The sequence below is a fragment of the Trichechus manatus genome, unplaced genomic scaffold, assembly GCF_000243295.1.
Source record: "Trichechus manatus latirostris isolate Lorelei unplaced genomic scaffold, TriManLat1.0 scaffold00066, whole genome shotgun sequence".
NCBI classification, from domain to species: Eukaryota; Metazoa; Chordata; class Mammalia; order Sirenia; family Trichechidae; genus Trichechus; species Trichechus manatus.
This window is the reverse complement of record NW_004444002.1, coordinates 12,034,148-12,049,863: the sequence shown is the minus strand read 5'-3', so window position 1 is coordinate 12,049,863 and position 15,716 is coordinate 12,034,148. Positions and strand designations below refer to the sequence as shown.

The 15,716-nt window shown below is 38.8% G+C and overlaps 1 protein-coding gene across 1 annotated transcript in view; it reads left to right on the top strand.

Annotated features, from left to right (window-relative positions):
• Positions 1-15,716, top strand: part of MBNL3 (muscleblind like splicing regulator 3) — a 145,155-nt gene that overhangs the window by 115,218 nt on the left and 14,221 nt on the right. Inside the window, exons 5-7 of the mRNA XM_023734309.1 lie at positions 7,841-8,032; positions 9,032-9,268; positions 13,815-13,965. Of these exons, the coding sequence (XP_023590077.1) occupies positions 7,841-8,032; positions 9,032-9,268; positions 13,815-13,965 (580 nt within the window). The remainder of the gene's footprint in view (positions 1-7,840; positions 8,033-9,031; positions 9,269-13,814; positions 13,966-15,716) is intronic.

Here is a 15,716-nt window from a genome sequence, read left to right as displayed (position 1 = left end):
ACTCAGCATAATGTCCTCCAGTTTCATCCATGTTATGAGATGCTTCACAGATTCATCATTGTTCTTTATTGTTGAATAATACTCCATTGTGCGTATGTACCATAGTTTGTTTATCCATTCATCTGTTGATGGGCATCGACGTTGTTTCCATCTTTTTGCTATTGTGAACAATGCTGCCATGAACATGGGTGCACCCCTGAGATTTTTAACCCTTAGCACTCGTTTATCCTACACTTGCATTGAGATGTTTATAAATAGTCTCCAGGCTTCCTGTGGGCTCTTTACTTTTCCCAGTCCCTCCTATTTTGCCCCCAAATCCCACATTTGTTGGGCTTGGTTAAAACTCCTTGTTAAATTTGGATAACCACTTGATTTTTTAAAAATAGTTGTCCTTTCCTAATGAAATAGTGAATTTAATTGAGTTGTGATTTTTATTACACAGTGGTCAGTTTCTGTTCACCTCAGGAGCAAAGTCAAAATTGCCTTTCATAGAAACCCAAAACTGAAGAAGTCATTTGCTCTCTTTGAACCCACCCAGAGGTGCCTCAGAAGACAGGCCTTGCGATCTGCATCTCATAGGTCACAGCTTTGAAAACCCAATGGAGCAGTTCTACTCTTCACACATAGGGTCACCACGAGCTAGGCCCAACTCTATGGCAACTAACAGCAACAGTAATCTAATGTTTCACTAATCTGTGTTTAGGCACTCCACTGTAACTCCTGGCCTGCTGCTGCAGCTTCTCCTCCCAACAAATATGTGTAGATGTAAATCATGATTTGTGCTCTCTTGCATGCTATGCTTTATGTCTTTTATACCCACAATGATCGACAGGTCTTTCCTGTGCTTTCAATGCTTCCTCTTCCTTCGATACTTCTGTGATTAATAGGGTCGGGAAAGCCAGGTCTAGGTGATGGCAGTTATTTTCTTTTGACTCTTGAACTTGCTTATTTGTTTCTTAGCTTTCTCTAGGGCCACAGTGACTTATTCATTAACAAGTACGATTAGTACATAAACACCACTATCGGCTTGTGTCTGTGTATAAAGTTAACTCTCAGTTATTGAGGGACCAATTAACTAGTGTGGAGGTTATGTGAGCCTCCTGCCATCTACCTTTTGGCCACTTTGCTCCCCACAGAATATCACTCAAAGAGTGTGGAGATGACCAAGCAAAAGCTGTAAAACACAGATTATTCATTTGTGCTATGTGTGAGTAGTTACTAAAGTCTGATGGAAACTAAACGTATACATCTCAGAGCAGCTTGGGATTCTCTCGGGACTGACAGAAACATGATGACAGTGAATGCTTGCAAAGGAGCAGGAAAACCAAAGTATTATGGGTGCTAGTAAAAGTTAACAGTGCTGTTTATCTTGTATTAAAACTCAGTCAACAAATTGCTACCAAATGTTTACTATCCTATAAAAGAAAAAGTTTAGTTTTCCATCCCTAGGCAGGAGCTCAGAGTGGAAGACCCCTGTCTTAGTTATCTAGTGCTGCTATAATAGAAATGCCACAAGGAGGGGGGGGCTTTAACAAACAGAAATTTATTTTCTCACAGTTTAGGAGGCTAGAAGTCCAAATTCAGAGCGCTGGCCCTAGGGGAAGGCTTACTCTGTCTCTTTGTCGGCTATGGGGGAGGGTCCTTGTTTCTTCAGCCTCTGATTCCTGGTTGCTTGGAGATCTCCATGTGGCTTGGCATCTATCTTCCCCCATCTCTGCTTGTTCCTTTTATATCTTGTAAGAGATTGACTCAAGACACACCCTACACTAATTCTGCCTCATTAACACAACAGACAACTCATTCCCAAATGGGATCATAACCACAGGTATACAGGTGAGGATTTATAACACATATTTTAGGGGACACAATTCAATCCATAACAGCCCTAATCACTACATTGACTTCAAGCCAGAATTTAGCCTAAGTGACTTAAAGTATTTTACGTTCATCCAACCATAATTGTAACTGACTTAGACATTATTAAAACCAAACTGGTTGCCGTCGGGTCGATTTCCACTCATGGTGACCCCATGTGTGTCAAAGTAGAACTATGTCCCATAGGGTTTTCAATGGCTGATTTTTCAGAAGCAGATCACCAGACCTTTCTTCCAAGGCACCTCTGGGTGGACTCAAACCTCCAACATTTCAGATAGCAACTGAGTGCATTAACTGTTTGCATCATCCAGGGACTGTGATATTATTGAGGTAACTACAAATAGGTTTAAATTCAGGAAATATGTGTGTCAGGGTTGTATCCTTTCACCACACTTATTCAATCTTTATGCTGAGCAAATAATCCGAGAAGCTGGACTATATGAAGAAGAATGTGGAATCAGGATTGGAATGAGGAAGACTCATTAACAACCTGCGATATGCAGACAACACAACCTTGCTTGCTGAAAGTGAAGAGGACTTGAAGCACTTACTGGTGAAGATCAAAGACTACAGCCTTCAGTATGGATTACACCTCAACATAAAGAAAACAAAAATCCTCACAACTGGACCAATAAATAAACAGCAAAAATATTGAAGTTGTCAAGGATTTCATTTTACTTGGATCCACAATCAACACCCATGGAAGCTGCAGTCAAGAAATCAAATGACACATTGCATTGGGCAAATCTGTTGCAAAAGGCCTCTTTGAAGTGTTAAAAAGCAAAAATGTCACTTTGAGGACTAGGTGCGCCTGACCCAAGCCATGGTTTTTTCAATCTCCTTATATGCATACAAAAGCTGGACAATGAATAAGGAAGACCAAAGAAGAATTGATGCCTTTAAATTGTGGTGTTGGTGAAGAATATTGAATATACCCTGGACTTCCAGAAGAACAAACAAATCTGTCTTGGAAGAAGTACAGCAAGAATGCTTCTTAGAAGGGAGGATGGCAAGACTTCGTCTCACTTATTTTGGAAGTGTTATCAGGAGGGACTAGTCCCTTGAGAAGGACATCATGTTTGGTAGAGTAGAGGGTCAGTGAAAAAGAGGAAGACCCTCAACAAGATGGATTGACACAGTGGCTGCAACAGTGGGCTTGAACATAGCAACAATGGTGAGGATGGGGCAGGACTGGGCAGTGTTTCGTTCTGTTGTACAAAGGGTCACTATGAGTCGGAACTGACTCGATGGCACCTAACAACAACAACAAATAGATCTAGGTTGTTTTGGAGACACAAAGATTGATTTATCGTAACTTTTCGTTTTTATTTCTTTACACTAGCTTGAGGAATAACCTGTCTTAAGTAGTAAGTCAGTGTTCCTAAAAAGTTGGGTATAAAATAGACATTTATTTGAGGCATAGTTTTTCATTGAATTGTATTATTATTCAAAGGTGCTTCAGAATCCTTTAAGACCAAGAAGTGGTGTTTCCTAAAAATTTACCTTTATGAGATTCTAACTAATGCCCCCCCCATTCTTAGTCATTGAATAGTTATTGTTCTATAAACCAATAGTTTAAAACCCTATTTTAATAACTATTTAAAAGAATATTCTAGTGAATACTTTAGTATTGATTTATAAGGCTAAACTTTTTCAACTTTTGGAATCTTACCGCAAGCATTAATTTCATATCAATCAGTTTATATATAACTAGTACTTTAGTCCAAAAATTAATGGAACACTTTATCTTTTGGAATCCTCTAGAATGGGGGTCAGTAAACTCTTCTATGAATGGCCAGATAGTAAATATTTTAGGCTTTGCAGACCAAGAGACAAACTTGGGAATTTTGTACAGGTGTTTATATAACAAGACAGAAAACAAATTTCTAGTTTTTGTAATACAGGTCTATTAATGAGCAGATGGAATATACTTATGGATACTGGAATATGAATTCCATATCATTTTCAAGTGTTATAAAGTATTATTTTTCTTTTAATTTTTTTCAACCATTTAAAAATATAAAAACCATTCTTAAATTGCTGTTTGTGCAAAAACAGGCAGCAAGCTGGATTTGTCCCAGGTAGTTTTCAGACCCTTGCTCTAGAACATGGCTTCTTAACCAGTCGTCCATAAACCCACACCAGACATGAGTTTCATGGGGTCTTTGAACTTAATGAGCTCATAAGCAAAGTTTTGTGCATCCATGATTTTTTCTGCGGACAGGGTCTGCATGTCTCATATGACTCTCAGAAAAGTCCAGGACTCAGGTGTAAAGAATAAGAATCACTGTTCTAAAGATATTTTGTTAATTTTAGGAGACATTTCTTGAGTGCCTGCTAGTACCCAGGCACTGTACAAGTCACTGAGAACTCATGGGAATTTTGACCCTATAAACTAATATTGCTACAGGCACTGAGGGGAAATACTTGTCAGTTATCTCAACCATTCTTGTTGGTTTTGCAAGACACAGAGGAAAATGAAAGCCATGCCTTTGGTTCTAGAAAGAAATGCCTTACTCATAGTCTCAAGTATTTATAAATAATTTAGGTTTGAGAGAATATCTGGAACATATTTAAGTTTCCAGAACAGTTCAGGCCATAAATAATAATCAGATTCAACCTACTATGGACATCTTTCTTTAAAATAAAAATTACCCCACAGTTAGGTTCATGTTAGCGCAACTAAAACTAAGGCCTGCAAAGTAGGTACTGGTAGCTGGTAGCCAAAGCTCAGGCCCTGAATGTTCAAATTCATGAAATGGAGTAGTTAACCCAGGGGCAGAGGCGGTGGTGAGAAAACAGAAATGTCCATTGGAAGATGAGTAGGAAGCTCAGGAGTTCCTGCCTATGCTCCAGGGTTGGGAAGGAAAGAACTTACTTCTCAATAAACAGTGTTATAGAATGAAATTTATACTTAAAATGGTTATAAAAGCTATAATACTAATCTTAAAACCTAAGATGGTACTGTATAGTTCGTAGTGAAATATTAAACATTTTGAATGTTTTGAGCAATCCCCTTGCATTTTTTATTGTGTTGTTAGTTGCCTTCCAGTTGATTCTGACTCATGGCACATTTTTTTATACCAGTTAAACCTGTTGCCGTTCAGTCGACTCTGACTCATAGTGACCCTGTAGGACAGAGTCGAACTGTCCCATAGGGTTTCCAAGGCTGTAGTCTTTATGGGAGCAGATGCCACATCTTTCTCCCGTGGAGCGACTGGTGAGTTCGAACCACCAACCTTTCGGTTAGCAGCCGAGTGCTTAACCACTGTGCCGCCAGAGCTCACATTTTCTATATAGATTGTTAATTAGTTTACAGCTTTTCTCATATACTTGGAGCATATAACAAGCCTAAGCATATTAAAATGTATTCCAAAGATAGCAGAAGTTCACCAGGAAAATTTCCCTGGCGAGTCACCCCCCCCCCCAAAAAAAGGGCAAAATTATGGAAGATTTGAGCTATTGTAGAGTCCCTGGGTGGCACAATTAAGCGCTCAGCCAGACCCTGAAAAGTTGGTGGTTTGAATCCACCCAGAGGCGCCTCAAAAGAAAGGCCTGGAAATCTGCTTCGGAAAGATTACAGCATTTGAAAACCCTATGGAGCGCAGTTCTGCTCTGAAATACATGAGGTCATCATGAGTCAGAATCAACTTGACAGCAACTGATTTGATGTTTGATTTGAAACTACTGTAAACAAAAGCATCATTATATGCATTAGGCTTAAATATTATTAACTGATGGTACTGATAAGTGATTAACAACTTTTCTTAAAAAAAAATCTGGAAAATCCTCCCACCCCTGGGTTTTTCTTTCAATTCAGTGGTTAAAAGATTTAATAATGGCTCTTCTCAGTTCTATAAAAGGTAAAATCAAAAAGTATCCAAGAGAATGGGATGGTGACATCAGTGAGAAATTTACTATGAAAGTCAGAGAGAAAAAACAAAAAAGTAAAATAAGGAGTACTGTTGTGTGGTTCAGATACGGAGTTAAAACCATCAGCGATTCTTGCTGATTTTGAGACGAATGTTGAATTGATAAAGTCTGTTGTATTGCTGAAGCATGCCTGGGTAGCTGTTTCTAAGAGATTTTCATCTCATTATATAAAATAACACCACATCGGCTAATTCCTGGAGCTTCACGTGTCATTCATTGGGATGTATGACATGTCCCTATAGCCTCGACCATCATAATGTATAGTTAGGCTAGGTCAACCCTTGGCTGTTTGTCCTTAAACTTTACGGCACCTCCACTGACTGCCCCATCAGCTTTCCTGGTTCTCGCACCTGGTGTTGCCCCCTTGCCTCTTAAGTCTCATGGCCACGATGACTTCTCTACCCATCCTACTGAGTCTTACCAATTCTAGATTTTTCCTTTGGGACCAGGCTCTTTCTGTCCTTCCTAATGTACCAATTAGCTAATTTCATAAACTCATCTACTAGTGTGCTAATTAGGTGAGCACTAGAGGGCCTTTCCTTTCCAAGTAGAATGTAGTTTATAACAGGGGCTTCCTGAAGATGCTGTGCTGGTGAGAATTTCAAGTCAGACAGGGGGATAGGGTGGTAAATTTATATTGGCCCTCACTTCATACCCCACAGCGTCCTCTTCTACCTGTATGTAGAGCTGTTCCTATTAATGGAATTAAGCAGAAGGTGTGGGCACAGCTTGCCAATGCAACAGATTCATTATATTTTGGGTGAAAGAAATAAAAACAAAGCAAAAAACAACACATGCTATTAGCAATACACAGACACCACCAGCTACACAGCAGTGTACTAACCACCTTATACAGTCACCGTTAGAAATGTTCTACATTTGCTGTTAATTCATTAACACATTTAAATTTATTTTAAAAATTTATTAGTGATTATATCAGTCATTCAATAAGTATTGGGTACTATAGGGGAGACAAGGTAAGCATCAAAGGAATTATAACCACCTTGAGAAGAAAAGATGCCTACGCATGGAACAAACTGGAAAACAGCACAGTAAAGTGATAAATTATGTAGTTACAGATAATAAAGGCAATACATATATCAAACTCTCTGAGACCAGGACCTTGAAAAATAGAAAAACCAGTAATAACCTTTTGCATTTCTAAGGCTTTTCTTCATAAATTATGCTCTAGTTTATGTCCCTTATAATCCCGTTATCTTATCTCTTCCTGCCTAGAAGGGATCCTTATAGCATTTCTGGGGCCTCCCTTCGAACGGTGGGTATCATCTGACTCCCTAGATAAAGGCAAGGCTAGACAAGTCAGATTAGTTTGTGAAACAAGACCTCTAATTAAAAATAATAATAATAATAAAATGTAAGTATAATGACCGTAACAATCTCATTTTAGGTAGATGGCAAGAAATCATTAAGTGCTCACTTTTTTTTCATCTATTCCTTTCTTCCTCAACTCCTTGCTGTCTGCCATAATTGGCAGTGGACCAAGATGAGAAGCAAGGCCAGTGTTTGGCAGGGCAGGTGGGAACTGTGGTTTCACAGGCAGCCTTAGAACCAAGCAGTACTGATAGGAAAGAAGAGGGAGGAGGTTGGAAGGAAGGGGTCTTTCAAGACTACCTGAAGTCTGCCTGCAAAGACCATGCCTGTTAAGGAGACATGAGACATTTCCCCTTGTGTGATATTGCTGGTGATTGAAAAAAAAAAAAAAGAAGAGAAAGAACTAGAGAAAACACATTTGAAACAGATTTCATCAATGAGACTTCATTTGGCTAAGTCATGACTGTTAAGATGATGTGGCTTGTTTTATCAGCTTACTAATAAATTTGTTACTTAAAGATGTGTTGTTTTAAAAGCAACTCCTATGTGGAAATTGGTATGAGGCTAAAAATTAATCAGAAGAAATAATATCAATTTTGATATGGCTTAGGTTTTTGTGAAAGAATGCTGCCTTGTGTATTAATAGTAAGAATCTGTTTATCTCTAACACCTTTTTTCCCTTTCTCTTTTAAACATACAGAATTCTTTTCCTGTGACTCCATCAGTTGCAGCTAATCCTGCCATGCCTTTCAATCCTTACTTACCTCATCCTGGGATGGGCCTGTTTCCTGCCGAACTGTTACCAAATGCACCTGTTCTGATTTCTGGAAACCCACCTCTTGCATTGCCAGGAGCTGCTGGTCCAAAACCGATGCGTTCTGATAAACTGGAGGTATTTGTGTAGAAATATATCGATACTTACAGGATCATCACCAATATTAACCTCATGCATAAATCATTATTATCAGAGGCCAATGTTATGAATGTTTTCAATAAGTGCACATGGATGTTTAGTTTATAAAGTATAATCTCAGATAAATGTTAAACAGTTTACTAGTGCAATTATACATTGCTTCAGTTGTACAGTACATCATATAATATCTCGGTGTGTATCTCCTTTGCTGTGGCACAGGAAGTTTGGGTGGGGATGTTCCTTGGACCCAGGTTTCAGTTTTGCAGCATGGGATTGCTGTTTTTGTTCACGAGTCTCTACTTGTTGGAGTAACCAAACTGAACAAAAGTAGACTAATCTAACTCTGTACGAATGCAGAATGAGCCTCATAGTGTCTAAATCCTTTTCTCCATTTTAAGAATGATGTACTGGATAGTAAGTATCCCTTGATTCCAAAGAAAAGAAACTGTAAATGAAATTTCAAATAGCTTTTTGCTTTATTGAAGTCCTTCAGTCTTACCTCCATTGTCGTTCTTCATAAATTAAAATAAATAACTGGTTGATTTCTTACAAAGTCGGCTCCATTGACAGTCCCTGAAATACCTAGTAATGTATCATAATGGAATCTAATTGTACATGTAAATCAGTTATGGTTCACAAGTCTGCTGTGTGAAACCATCAGTGCATAGCTGGGTGATAAAGACTCATCTCGGACCTTAAAAACATAACCCCTGCTGCAAACATAGCTAATCACCCTTTAGGCTGTGTATTAAATGGAGGATTAAAAAAATGCTTTTCAATATCTTTAAGCATTTTTATTTCAATGTTACAAAAACAGACCACTTTCATTTTTTTCTTCAAGGAATAGAAATTCTGTCTGTATTTACAGCTCATAGCAAATGTGGCTATACATTATTACATTCACTGGCAAAATAAATAAAAGTGAATCAGTCACCTGCTAGCCATCAATGTGATGGTGCTTTTTCTTTCTTCTTTAAGGTCTGCCGAGAATTTCAGCGTGGAAACTGTACCCGTGGTGAGAACGATTGCCGCTATGCGCACCCTACTGATGTTTCAATGATTGAAGTGAGTGATAATACCGTGACAATCTGCATGGATTACATCAAAGGTCGGTGCTCCCGGGAGAAATGCAAGTACTTTCATCCTCCTGCGCACTTGCAAGCCAAACTGAAGGCCGCTCATCACCAGATGAACCATTCAGCTGCCACCGCCATGGTAAGGACAGGTCCAACTTCTGGACTATTTGTTTTAGGGTCAATGATTAGTACATTCCCAAAGTTGTCTAACATCCTGTAATCATCATCTTGGAAAGTTAATTAGTTAAAAGCTTTACTAATGATTTTAACCTACTATGTGCTCTTTCAAAGGAGCCATGGTGGCACAGTGGTTAAGTGCTTGGCTGCTAACTGAAAGGTCGACAGTTTCAACCCACCAGCCACTCTGTGGGAGAAAGATATGGCAGTCTGCTTCTTTAAAGCCCAAGAAATGCAGTGTTGAGCTAAATCTCCTCACATACATTTATAGTTCCAAGTCCCATGACAGAGACCTTTCCCTTCCACAAGGCCTTGTAAACCCTATGGGGCAGTTCTGCTCTGTCCTATTGTGTCGCTATGAGTAGGAATCGACTCAACGGCTTTGGGTTTGGTTTGGTGGATGTGCTCTTTCTCCAGTTTTAAGAGAGAGGGTAAACTATATGATTTAAAGAGTAAATTATTTTGGAGTTGTTTTTTATAGTCTAACTAACCTCAGGACCCGGAAGGGGCAGAAAACTGCTTCTCTGTTCTGTGAGCTACCTTCATGGACACTTAACTAGTAACATCCTTAATGCCTTTCAAAAAAGCAAGGACTTGAAAGATGGGATGTAAAGTGGGTTCTAATTTCCCAAAGTCTGAGGTTCTCTTTCCTTTTTGTAGGGGTGGTGGTTTCTAGGACAAAGGCAGCAGCCTGCCAAGGTTGTGGGGAGGGAGAGGATAAAAATTTTAACATGGTTGGGAGAAGAGAGCTGAGTTGCCCTAGCAAGCCAGCTTTAGGGTAATATTGGTCTACTTAACAAAAAAATTTTTGTGTAACACTACAGTGCGATAGGTTGAGAAATAAGAATTACGATTACTTAATAGTTTGTCACAGATGTCGATTATTTCCATATGCTACACTATATTTCTTTTACTGCCTGGGTCTTCACTCATGTAATAGCGGGAAGTAATGTCAAATAAGGAACAAAACTCTGAGGAAACCTCATGTTCCGTGGCTGTAGAAAAAGCACCTACATGCCCTGGAAGCCCAAGAAATGCAGTGTTGAGCTAAATCTCCTCACATGACATTTATAGTTCCGAGTCCCATGACAGAGACCTTACGCTTCCACAAGAGAGGGACTTTTATTTTCAAGCATCCCTATTTGTTAAGAAGTTTTTCCTCATACTGAGTTGAATTCTATCTTGCTGTAACTGGAACTTCATAAAAGAAATCAATCTTCATTCCATAGGAGAGTGACTCTCCTATGGAACCATTGAGGGGAAATGATTTTGCCTAAGATTTTAACTAAGCAAGAGAGGAGACTGTGTATCTGGTTATTAGGAAGATTTCCCTTTGGTATTAGTGAAGTGAGGGTGTTTCCTTTCTCTGGAAAGGAGCATAGTTTGATCATCAGAACCAAAGTTGTGTTGGCAAGCAAACTGCAGGTTGAGGCAGGGCCTAGATGAATATTCAACTGTTAGACCCCGGGAAGGTAGTTGTGTTTGTTTATTTTCAGAAGGCTAAGTACCCCAAGTTTCTCCAACCTTTTCTTGTAGATCATGTTTTCAAGGACACAGCATGGTTTTTGGACTTGGTGTGCTTTCTCAATACCCTGCTGTCTCAGAACTGACTCCATTACTTCAGGAAGTATCTGAGCACCAAAGTAGAACAGATTTATTATCTCCCTGATCCTGGATTCTTTTCTCAATCCAAAGAGTGAAAAATGTTAAACAAACAAACAAACAAAAAAAAAGATTTCACCACATTTTCTTGTCTTAAATTGTTTTGAATGGGGAATTTAAAGCTATGAAAATAACAAGGTATCTAAAATATTCTATGCAGAATTTCAGCCTCTAATTTTTTGATTACTGAAGTTGGTGGCATAGAGTTCAGAATCAGAGTGGACCTATTAACAAAGCAGAATGCCGTTGGCCCCATAAAAATAAAGGTTCTCATACACATGGGATGTTGAAGAAATGGCTTCCCTGTAACCATGCTCCGGCATGGAGCCTTCATACGTGTGGGCCCATTTCTGATGATTTGGAAATGTTTAGTCGAACACATATGTTACAAGTCAGCCCAGAGTTTCCGTTCAGAGAGCTAAATGTCATGTAGTAGGCCTTTGGTTAGTACTTGTGAATGTCAGTAGAACATTTCTTTCTGAGGAACTGATCAAAGTAGAGACTTAGTGGTCAGGTCTAATTGGCACATAGGAATTTGTTTGAGGTAAGAGTAAACAAAGGAGACTGAGGCATAGATATTTAGTTCCTCCACAGTCTTTGGCAATTTTGTGAGTTTGTGATGAGGCTGTTGAGGCCCTGCCCACTGTTGATAAGCAAAATATTTAATGGTAGTACAGGCACCACCCAGTCAGAACTGAGCACTGAGTTATCAAAATGGACGCTCGAATTAACAAACACAACTACCTTCCCAGGGTCTAACAGTTGAATATTCATCTAGGCCCTGCCTCAATTTGTAGTTTGCTTGCCAACACAGCTTTGGTTCTGATGATCAAACTATGCTCCTTTCTAGAGAAAGGAAACACCTTCACATCACTAATAACAAAGGGAAATCTTCTTAATAACCAGATACACAGTCTCCTGTCTTGCTCAGTTAAAATCTTAGGTAAAACCATTTTCCCTCAATAGTGATAAAGGTGTTAGAAACTATAAATTACATTTTATAATTTATAGGTTTTGTCATGACCTTTGCCATCTGGGCCTCATTTATAAATTTGGAAATTATGTATCTCTAAAGCTTACTTTAGAGTAAGCCCTAGTGGCGTACTGGTTAAGAGCTATGACTGCTAACCAAAAGGTCGGCGGTTCGAATCCACCAGCTGTTCCTTGGGAACCCTATGGGGCAGTTCTTCTCTGTCCTATAGGGTCGCTATGAGTCAGAATCGACTTGACAGCACCTAACAACAACAACAACAACAAAGCTTACTTGGAGCCCTGGTGGCACAGTGGTGGTTAAGCGTTTGGCTGCTAACCAAATGGTTGGCAGTTCGAATCCACCAGCTACTCCTTGGAAACTCTGTGGGGCAGTTCTACCCTGTCCTGTAGGGTCACTCTGAGTCGGAATCGACTCAACAGCAAGGGGTAAAGCTTACTTAGGAGCCATGGTTGCAGAATGGTTAAAGCACTTGGCTGCTAACTGAAAGGTCGGCAGTTTGAACCCATCAGCCACTCCAGGGGAGAAAGATGTGGCAGTCCGCTTCCAAAAAGATTTACAACCTTGGTAACTCTATGGGGGCAGTTCTGCTCTGTCTTATAGGGTCACTATGAGTCGGACTTGACTCGATGATGGTGGATTTGGTTTGGTGAAGAGCTTAGTTGGTTTACTTGATGGCACTTTCCGGGCATTCTTGTCTGAACTTAGGAGAAATAAAAAGTAAAACTGTCACACTGTGAGCACTGACATAGAGTTCCCACAAGAAGATAGAGATGAGATACCTCTGGGCCTTTGTTATCTACAAGAATAAGGAGATCATTGCATGCCACTTTATGGCACTTGGAAGGCTTGTTACTTAGTGTAAGTGTTCCTTACAAATTTGGTGCATACTGAATTGTGTTGCTGGGACATGTTGTTTAAGTAATGTGTAATTTGCTGAGAAAAAAAAATGTAATGTTAAACTTCTCCAACGAATCTGGTCCAGGGGCCAGTTTGATTGCATATTATAAGCGATGTGGGATTTTGAAAGAACTGTAGACATGAAAGGAGGATTTGAAAATGCTAATAGCTTTTAAAATTAAACCTTACAAGGACTTAACAAAGCAAACTGTACATACTAGAATGCACAGCAAGTCTCTATAATTGAGAGTTGCACACATTTTGCTAGTTATCTGTCATACCTGGGTGGGGTGGGCGGTGGTGAGGAATGACTCATTTGCTTTCTCCTTACATGTTGGTTTGGAAATATACAGTTAGAGGATTTGAATCTGAAGTCCTTGTATAAGTTAAATTGTATTTTACTGTGCTGTGGTATCAGACTCTGATCTACCAACATCTGTTTTATCACCTGTATACCTTTTATCTCCTAGACTCACATGCAGCATTTTAACTGGAAGAAATCAGTTTCCTGCTATATCTGTTGCTTCTGCTAATCTCATTTTAACCGATTAATAGATGAGCATCCCTGAGATGTTAATTTTAAATCAAACTGTAAATATAACTACAGATATACATTCTGAGCTCCAACTCACTCATTGGTGCCATGTTTCATTTTTCTTATTGTTAGGTGGTCCTTTTTTATTTTGCCTAAATTAGTGAAGTCGCAAAGCTCTATTTTCCCTCGTATTTTTATTTTCTGAGGCTTTGTTTGCTCTGTTTTGGACTAACAACTCATCTAGTGAACCACTTAACCTCTGAGTCAGTTACCTGGCTGTGGCCGCCATTGCTTATCGAATACCTTGCTCAAATGGAAACCCTTGCAGGTAGCCATATGTTACGTAACTGGTGCTTGCTTGGTTTGAGTACATTTTTTACTTTCTTTGGTACTATTTTTTAATCCATCCCTCCCCCACAGGCCCTACAGCCTGGTGCACTTCAACTGATACCAAAGAGACCGGCACTTGAAAAGACCAATGGTGCCACCCCGATCTTTAATCCCAGTGTTTTCCACTGCCAACAGGCTATGGCTAACCTGCAGCTCCCGCAACCGGCATTTATCCCTGCAGGTGAGAACAGGGCTCTGGGCACTGCGAGTTTAGTGATGTTGGGAATGTATACAAGGTAAAACAGCTTCCAAAGAGCTTTTATGGGAAGACTGTCAATTGATATTTTGATTAGAAATGAAACAAGGCAGTTATACTTGATCTGCTAGTATATAGAGAAACTTGTTTTTCTATGATCCCTGAAAATGAATGGTTTGAAATCAAATGAGGAAAAAGTGCCAGTGTTTCACATTTTTAGCATTTCTTATTTTTCACTTCTTGTGATTGGTTCACTTGGTTCTGTCTCAAACTAATTCCTTGACTCTTAGGTATCACTGTTAGAGACAGTGGTCTGCCATCAAAAAAATGGCTTCCCAGCTTCAGCATTGCAAAAATTTGTAGCCTATATATCTTTGATATACCAAAGGTAATTATAATAAAACTATCCTGAAATTTATATTATAATATAGTTTAATATGAGGAGCCTGGGTGGTGCAAGTGGTTTGCGATTGGCTGCTAACCCAAAGGTTGGCAGTTTGAACCCACCCATTGGCACCACGAAAGAAAGGCCTGGCGATCTGCTTCTGTAAAGATTACAACCAAGAAAACCTTATGGAGCAGTTCCTATACTCTGTAACACGTGAGCTTGCCATGAGTCGGGGGTCGATTCAATGGCAGTTAACAACAACATAGTATAATACAGTATAGTATTGGCCATGAAACAGGTTGTTTTAGCCTCTAATTCTTAAACCACTTAATTTAGTAATTTAGCAAATTATTATTTTTCCTAAAACTTGATAGCGTATTTTTATATGTTACCTCCTACATTCAACTATATTTTATAGCATAATAATTTTGCCACATTGTACTCAACCATAGCAATGATTGTGAGGATGGCACAGGACCGGGCAGTGTTTCGTTCTGTTGTACGTAGGGTCGTTATGAGTCAGAACTGACTCGACGGCACCTAACAACAGCAAGTTTTGCACCAAATTGAATAGAAAATTTTAAACCAGAATTTTTTTCAAATAAATATCATATATGTGAGGAAATAATTTTCTACTAGTGGTTCAATACTTGTAGAATGAGCACATAGTCTTCTAGAATTAAATTGAAAATACCAACCACTGGGAGTACAGTGGATTTTTTTTTTACCAGAATAATAAATGCTCCAGTTCAGAAATACTATTGAATGAAAATGGCATATTATTTAAAATTAATTTAGAAAGCCTTTTTAATTATATAAACATACTAAACACATATTATTGTATATCTGAATTTGAAAAGGAAACCATTGGGTAATTAATAAATTAATCAGTTAATTCATTTTGAAGGCAGCCATGTAAAGCAAAACAAAACACATCATTTGTCTCATTACTGACCACAACAGTTGCTTATGACATCATTTAAAATAATGCAATTCTTACACATTTATGTAATAGTTTCTGAGGAGAAAAAGAGAATGGAATTCATTAGCACATTTTTACATCACTTATAAAAAGTTAACTATTGATATATAACAATTAAGATTTTTTTCCCCTAACCTAAGGGAAAAAAAACATAATGTTCACAGAGAAAATGGGAAAATAAGTGTGGGTTAAGGTGTTTTTATTTCCGGCACCTTTTTCATCAGAAATGGTGATAATTTAACTTGAAATTAGATCGCTCCACCTTGGCTGATTCCAATTTGTCTTGTAGCTAGGAAATGAATTCTGTAGCCCAGGAAGGCCAGCCAAGGTTGTTGAATGTGATTACGTATAAAACTTATGTTATTC